This window comes from Sinocyclocheilus rhinocerous, unplaced genomic scaffold (assembly GCF_001515625.1).
Source record: "Sinocyclocheilus rhinocerous isolate Xijiao unplaced genomic scaffold, SAMN03320098_v1.1 scaffold1761, whole genome shotgun sequence".
NCBI classification, from domain to species: Eukaryota; Metazoa; Chordata; class Actinopteri; order Cypriniformes; family Cyprinidae; genus Sinocyclocheilus; species Sinocyclocheilus rhinocerous.
Window position 1 is genome coordinate 22,622 of NW_015635056.1, and position 7,514 is coordinate 30,135.

Sequence of the window (7,514 nt, forward strand, 5' to 3'; positions counted from 1 at the left end):
GGCGGTTTAGGGAAATACCTGTAACATTTACGTGAGGCACGTGAGGTTATCTGACGGAGAGACGCAAAGCAGTTTAAAGCAGAGTCCTGCACGGGTCCTGTTTGGTAAACATGCACCAGCAGTAGCTACTTAACAGAATACTCGACCCGTTATCCAACAGCAGTACTAATTTAATTCTGTACCAGACCAGACCCGTTTGACAAAGCCTGCGAGTCGCAAACCGCACCCGCATTGAATCTATTACATCAGGTAGGCAAAATTATTTCTTTTCTCATGTAACACAAGCAAGCAAACCAAAATTAGGCATTCTAAGTTGGTGCTTTGAAGAAAAACAGACACGCAGCGCAATAATTAACAGAAAAAAAAGAAGAGAACGCGCATCCTTTCTGAAAACAATACAAAACTTTAGCATAGCATCTTGTGATCACTCTGCCAGGCTTTCGGAGAAATGTGCATAGGCTAAATCACATCATACACACGCTTATAATTCTTAATAAATGAAAAGAACATATTCAAATTTGAGCCTTAATGCGATAGTCGTTATTATTGAATTTCATTAGTCCCAGTTATGATTTATGCGCAGTTGTTCACATTTGCATCACTAAGGCTAAATTATCACTAAGGCTAAATTATGCCTAAGTCTTTCTTTGGCCTGCGCTCTGGAAGTGATCTGTTAATTCTGCTAACCTTTAATTAAAACTGAAACTAAAACTGAAACTAAACTATATAAAAACGAAATAAAAATGTGTTCACAAAATAAAAACTAAACTAAAACTAACAACAATATTAATGAAACTAATAAAAACTAAACTGAATTGTATAGCAAATTTGAAAACGATATTAAAATAAAACGAATTTGGTCCCTTGGTCCCTATTCCAGTGGTCCTGGAGAACCTGACTCCGGTGGTCCCTAGTCCGGAGGTCCTGGAGGACCCGACTCTGGGTGGTCCCTAGTCCGGTCATCCTGGAGGACCTGACTCTGGTGGTTCCTGGAGGACCCGACTCCAGTGGTCCCAAGTCCGGTGGTCCTGGAGGACCCAACTCCGGTAGTCCCCAGTCCAGTGGTCCTGGAGGACCTGACTCCAGGGGTCCCTTTTCTGGTGGTCCAGGAGGACCAGACTCCGCTGGTCTCAGAGGTCCCTATAGAGCTGCCCGATTTCGCTGCTGCAATAATCAAGAAGGCTGCCTTTGCCTTTCACCTATGGGCTGTTCTGCATGCATGGGCAGCTTCTGAGTCCACTCAAGAGCTCGCTCCAGTCCAGTAGCCCTCAGAATACAATTCAGAACCCGCACCAGCCCAAGTGCCCTCAAAGTCCACTCATGAATCCACTCCAGTCTGGGAGCCCTCAGAGTTCACTCCAGAGCCTGCTCCAGTCCAGGAGCCCTCAGGGTCCGCTCCTGTTTATGAGTTCACTCCTGAGCTCACTCAAGTCTACGAGTTAATTCCAGAGCTTGCTCCATTTTACGAGTCTGCTCCAGAGTCCGCTCAAGACTATGAGTTCATTTCAGAGCTCATTCCAGTCCAGGAGTCTGCTCCTGAGCCTGCTCCGCTCCGCTGAGGTGGTCTTTAGCTCCGCCCTTGCTGCCTGTCAAGCTCCCGGCCCCGCCCTGGCTGCCCGCTCTATCTGCCCCACCCTGGCCTCCTCGTCTACCTCTGTCTCCAGGCCCTCTTCCATTACACGGCCTGGGGTGCCATCCCTCCCCCTTGTCCGCCTTCATTCCACCTCCCTCCTGGATTTCTTTGACTTTTGTTGGAGCATCTGGAGTCCGCTCTTTAAAGCGGGGGTCATGTCACAGCCATCTGCTGGAGTGCCCATGACAGCCACTAGAGGGCTCTCCTCCTAGATCATTGTCCATTGTCTGTGGACTTCATTTCCCATTACCCTTTGCTCTGTCTATTAGTTCTTATTGTTCCCAGCTGTGATATTACTCTTAGTAGTTCCCCTATATAAACCATGTTCTGTTAGCCCTTGTTTGCTTCAGTATTGCGTTCTGTTACCTTGTGCACCTGTTACTTTGTGTTTGTGGACTCTGTTTTTTGGATTATTTTTTGCCAGTGATTTCTACCAGTGGCTCTGTTTTTATGGACATCAGCACTGGCCGTTGTCAGACAAAAATCTCACTGGATTATTACAATCAATGGCAAAATGAATGTTTGGAAATGTAAACTGATATTTCCTACTGACACACTACAACAAAAGGTAGAAATAACTGATTTAAAAACATTTTTCAGCTGCTGAAAATACTAGTGTTCTAATCATTTTGGCCACCACTGTATAAATACACACTGTAAACAGGAATGCAAGGGGGTAAAAATATGTGAACAAAGCTGTAGCTCATCAGTTAAATGAGTGTTTAAATGACAGTGTTTCCCAAATGATACGAAAGAGCTCTTAGATTTGAGTGATGTGTGTAATGTAGAGAACTTTAAGAAGTTAGTTTTACATTATCTAACTGAGTTTAAAGTAAGTAATGGACTAAAGATTAAGTATATGAGTGAATGGTTTCACTGAATGGGCCTCAAGTACCACTGTTAATGTCTAAGCCATTTTAAAAATCTGTAATACGAGGTGGCTTATGTCCTCACAGACAAACTGCTATGTTCTGAAAACATCAGCTGCTTTTCATAATCAATACTAAATCAGGTCCAAAATAAAGTAAAAAAAAAAAATCACATTTGTCAACTTTTATGTCAAAATATGTATATTTGGTCCCATGAAGTCAGCTAAATTTGACAAAACCTCCATTTGAGGACACACTTATTTGTAAAACCAATATATAAATGAAGTAAATGTTTTTAAAATATTTTTGTTTTAAATCTAACAACGAAGTCAGTGTTCTATGAGGATTTGGTGTTAGTATTTATAACTAGCTGTATATAAAAACACATACCTGTGGAATGTCCTCATTTAGACAGGTGTGCGTGTCTGTGTGTGTGTGTGTGTGTGTGTGTGTGTGAATGTGTGTGTGTGTGTGTGTGTCTGTGTGTGTGAGAGAGAGAGAGAGAGAGTTTGTGTGTGCGTTTGAGTGTGTGAGTGTGTGTGAGTGAGTGTGTGTGTGAGTGTGTGTGAGTGAGTGTGTGTGTGAGTGTGTGTGAGTGAGTGTGTGTGTGAGTGTGTGTGAGTGAGTGTGTGTGTGAGTGTGTGTGAGTGAGTGTGTGTGTGAGTGTGTGTGAGTGAGTGTGTGTGTGAGTGTGTGTGAGTGAGTGTGTGTGTGAGTGTGTGTGAGTGAGTGTGTGTGTGAGTGTGTGTGAGTGAGTGTGTGTGTGAGTGTGTGTGAGTGAGTGTGTGTGTGAGTGTGTGTGAGTGAGTGTGTGTGTGAGTGTGTGTGAGTGAGTGTGTGTGTGAGTGTGTGTGAGTGAGTGTGTGTGTGAGTGTGTGTGAGTGAGTGTGTGTGTGAGTGTGTGTGAGTGAGTGTGTGTGTGAGTGTGTGTGAGTGAGTGTGTGTGTGAGTGTGTGTGAGTGAGTGTGTGTGTGAGTGTGTGTGAGTGAGTGTGTGTGTGAGTGTGTGTGAGTGAGTGTGTGTGTGAGTGTGTGTGAGTGAGTGTGTGTGTGAGTGTGTGTGAGTGAGTGTGTGTGTGAGTGTGTGTGAGTGAGTGTGTGTGTGAGTGTGTGTGAGTGAGTGTGTGTGTGAGTGTGTGTGAGTGAGTGTGTGTGTGAGTGTGTGTGAGTGAGTGTGTGTGTGAGTGTGTGTGAGTGAGTGTGTGTGTGAGTGTGTGTGAGTGAGTGTGTGTGTGAGTGTGTGTGAGTGAGTGTGTGTGTGAGTGTGTGTGAGTGAGTGTGTGTGTGAGTGTGTGTGAGTGAGTGTGTGTGTGAGTGTGTGTGAGTGAGTGTGTGTGTGAGTGTGTGTGAGTGAGTGTGTGTGTGAGTGTGTGTGAGTGAGTGTGTGTGTGAGTGTGTGTGAGTGAGTGTGTGTGTGAGTGTGTGTGAGTGAGTGTGTGTGTGAGTGTGTGTGAGTGAGTGTGTGTGTGAGTGTGTGTGAGTGAGTGTGTGTGTGAGTGTGTGTGAGTGAGTGTGTGTGTGAGTGTGTGTGAGTGAGTGTGTGTGTGAGTGTGTGTGAGTGAGTGTGTGTGTGAGTGTGTGTGAGTGAGTGTGTGTGTGAGTGTGTGTGAGTGAGTGTGTGTGTGAGTGTGTGTGAGTGAGTGTGTGTGTGAGTGTGTGTGAGTGAGTGTGTGTGTGAGTGTGTGTGAGTGAGTGTGTGTGTGAGTGTGTGTGAGTGAGTGTGTGTGTGAGTGTGTGTGAGTGAGTGTGTGTGTGAGTGTGTGTGAGTGAGTGTGTGTGTGAGTGTGTGTGAGTGAGTGTGTGTGTGAGTGTGTGTGAGTGAGTGTGTGTGTGAGTGTGTGTGAGTGAGTGTGTGTGTGAGTGTGTGTGAGTGAGTGTGTGTGTGAGTGTGTGTGAGTGAGTGTGTGTGTGAGTGTGTGTGAGTGAGTGTGTGTGTGAGTGTGTGTGAGTGAGTGTGTGTGTGAGTGTGTGTGAGTGAGTGTGTGTGTGAGTGTGTGTGAGTGAGTGTGTGTGTGAGTGTGTGTGAGTGAGTGTGTGTGTGAGTGTGTGTGAGTGAGTGTGTGTGTGAGTGTGTGTGAGTGAGTGTGTGTGTGAGTGTGTGTGAGTGAGTGTGTGTGTGAGTGTGTGTGAGTGAGTGTGTGTGTGAGTGTGTGTGAGTGAGTGTGTGTGTGAGTGTGTGTGAGTGAGTGTGTGTGTGAGTGTGTGTGAGTGAGTGTGTGTGTGAGTGTGTGTGAGTGAGTGTGTGTGTGAGTGTGTGTGAGTGAGTGTGTGTGTGAGTGTGTGTGAGTGAGTGTGTGTGTGAGTGTGTGTGAGTGAGTGTGTGTGTGAGTGTGTGTGAGTGAGTGTGTGTGTGAGTGTGTGTGAGTGAGTGTGTGTGTGAGTGTGTGTGAGTGAGTGTGTGTGTGAGTGTGTGTGAGTGAGTGTGTGTGTGAGTGTGTGTGAGTGAGTGTGTGTGTGAGTGTGTGTGAGTGAGTGTGTGTGTGAGTGTGTGTGAGTGAGTGTGTGTGTGAGTGTGTGTGAGTGAGTGTGTGTGTGAGTGTGTGTGAGTGAGTGTGTGTGTGAGTGTGTGTGAGTGAGTGTGTGTGTGAGTGTGTGTGAGTGAGTGTGTGTGTGAGTGTGTGTGAGTGAGTGTGTGTGTGAGTGTGTGTGAGTGAGTGTGTGTGTGAGTGTGTGTGAGTGAGTGTGTGTGTGAGTGTGTGTGAGTGAGTGTGTGTGTGAGTGTGTGTGAGTGAGTGTGTGTGTGAGTGTGTGTGAGTGAGTGTGTGTGTGAGTGTGTGTGAGTGAGTGTGTGTGTGAGTGTGTGTGAGTGAGTGTGTGTGTGAGTGTGTGTGAGTGAGTGTGTGTGTGAGTGTGTGTGAGTGAGTGTGTGTGTGAGTGTGTGTGAGTGAGTGTGTGTGTGAGTGTGTGTGAGTGAGTGTGTGTGTGAGTGTGTGTGAGTGAGTGTGTGTGTGAGTGTGTGTGAGTGAGTGTGTGTGTGAGTGTGTGTGAGTGAGTGTGTGTGTGAGTGTGTGTGAGTGAGTGTGTGTGTGAGTGTGTGTGAGTGAGTGTGTGTGTGAGTGTGTGTGAGTGAGTGTGTGTGTGAGTGTGTGTGAGTGAGTGTGTGTGTGAGTGTGTGTGAGTGAGTGTGTGTGTGAGTGTGTGTGAGTGAGTGTGTGTGTGAGTGTGTGTGAGTGAGTGTGTGTGTGAGTGTGTGTGAGTGAGTGTGTGTGTGAGTGTGTGTGAGTGAGTGTGTGTGTGAGTGTGTGTGAGTGAGTGTGTGTGTGAGTGTGTGTGAGTGAGTGTGTGTGTGAGTGTGTGTGAGTGAGTGTGTGTGTGAGTGTGTGTGAGTGAGTGTGTGTGTGAGTGTGTGTGAGTGAGTGTGTGTGTGAGTGTGTGTGAGTGAGTGTGTGTGTGAGTGTGTGTGAGTGAGTGTGTGTGTGAGTGTGTGTGAGTGAGTGTGTGTGTGAGTGTGTGTGAGTGAGTGTGTGTGTGAGTGTGTGTGAGTGAGTGTGTGTGTGAGTGTGTGTGAGTGAGTGTGTGTGTGAGTGTGTGTGAGTGTGTGTGTGTGTGTGTGTGTGTGTGTGTGTTGTACCTCCTGTAGATGTACTGGTTGTAGAAGCGATCTTGTGGACTCCTCATGAAAGCATTCGCCTGATATGGATTCACAAATACTGAAACAAAACAGATGTTTGTTTGACATAAGACACAGTCAAGTCAAGTCACCTTTATTTATATAGCGCTTTTAACAATACAGATTGTGTCAAAGCAACTGTACAGCACAGTAATATGGGATAAACAAATGTCTATGTCAAATGAATGCAGCTTTTCATCACACTGTCTCATCACAGCATTGATCTTGAGCTGATTTTAGACACAGAAGTCCAGCAGCGGTTCTTCAGCTTCATATAAACACAGACGTGCTGCACGGAGCCGAAGCAAACAGAGACAGAAGAGAATCATGAACATTTACCCTCGTATGACTCGCGGCTCTCCTGAGAATCTGCAGGGAGAGAGAGATGTCTGTTAGTGTGTGTGTGTGTGTGTGTGTGTGTGTGTGTGAGAGAGTCTGCTGAGAGCTTCATACACACCATAACAAGCACCGAGCGCCAGAGAAACACAGAGAAACACACAGTGAAGAGCGACACTCATGACTGCAGCAGATCCGTCTGAAACACACAAAACAACATGAAAGACACCGAGACTGACACACATTTACACACACACACACACAGACACACACACACTTATACACAGACACACACGCACACACACACTCATACACACACTCACACACTCACACACACTTATACACAGACACACACGCACACACACACTCATACACACACTCACACACTCACACACACTTATACACAGACACACACGCACACACACACTCATACACACACTCACACACTCACACACACTTATACACAGACACACACGCACACACACACTCATACACACACTCACACACTCACACACACTTATACACAGACACACACGCACACACACACTCATACACACACTCACACACTCACACACACTTATACACAGACACACACGCACACACACACTCATACACACACTCACACACTCACACACACTCACACACACTCACACACACACACACACATTTCTCTCTTTCTCACAGACACACACACACACACACACACAGGCATCTGCTGGTCTTATGTAAAGCTGGCCGATGGATCTGACGCACCTGAAGAGCTGACTCTGTCCGTGGATCTTCTGCTTCAATCTCTGGTTGTTTTTCATGATTCTCCAGCTCTTATAAACACTTCACACCCTCCACCCCGAGCTCTTTCCACCGTCACACCATTAACTCACACACACACACTCAGACGGATGACTTCACAGGTGCGGGAGCGTGTTTGTGGCGCATCTGAAGTCAGACAGAGAGAGTACACAGACAGACAGACAGCTGTGAGCTGAGAGAGGCCTCTGCTTCTGCACTCCAGCTGCTCAAATGCACTGGTTTTGCTGGTTAAGGTGGTGAAGCGGTTAACTTGAGTG

General features: G+C 46.4%; 1 protein-coding gene across 1 annotated transcript in view; it reads right to left on the bottom strand.

The window, feature by feature from the left end:
- Window positions 1–7,266, bottom strand: part of mgp (matrix Gla protein) — a 13,876-nt gene extending 6,610 nt beyond the window's left edge. The window contains exons 1-4 of the mRNA XM_016560777.1: window positions 7,201–7,266; window positions 6,569–6,646; window positions 6,451–6,480; window positions 6,073–6,151 (exon numbers count right to left, since the gene is read on the bottom strand). Coding sequence (XP_016416263.1) covers window positions 6,073–6,151; window positions 6,451–6,480; window positions 6,569–6,629 — 170 coding nt within the window. The 5' untranslated portion in view covers window positions 6,630–6,646; window positions 7,201–7,266. The remainder of the gene's footprint in view (window positions 1–6,072; window positions 6,152–6,450; window positions 6,481–6,568; window positions 6,647–7,200) is intronic.
- Window positions 7,267–7,514: the final 248 nt, after the last annotated feature.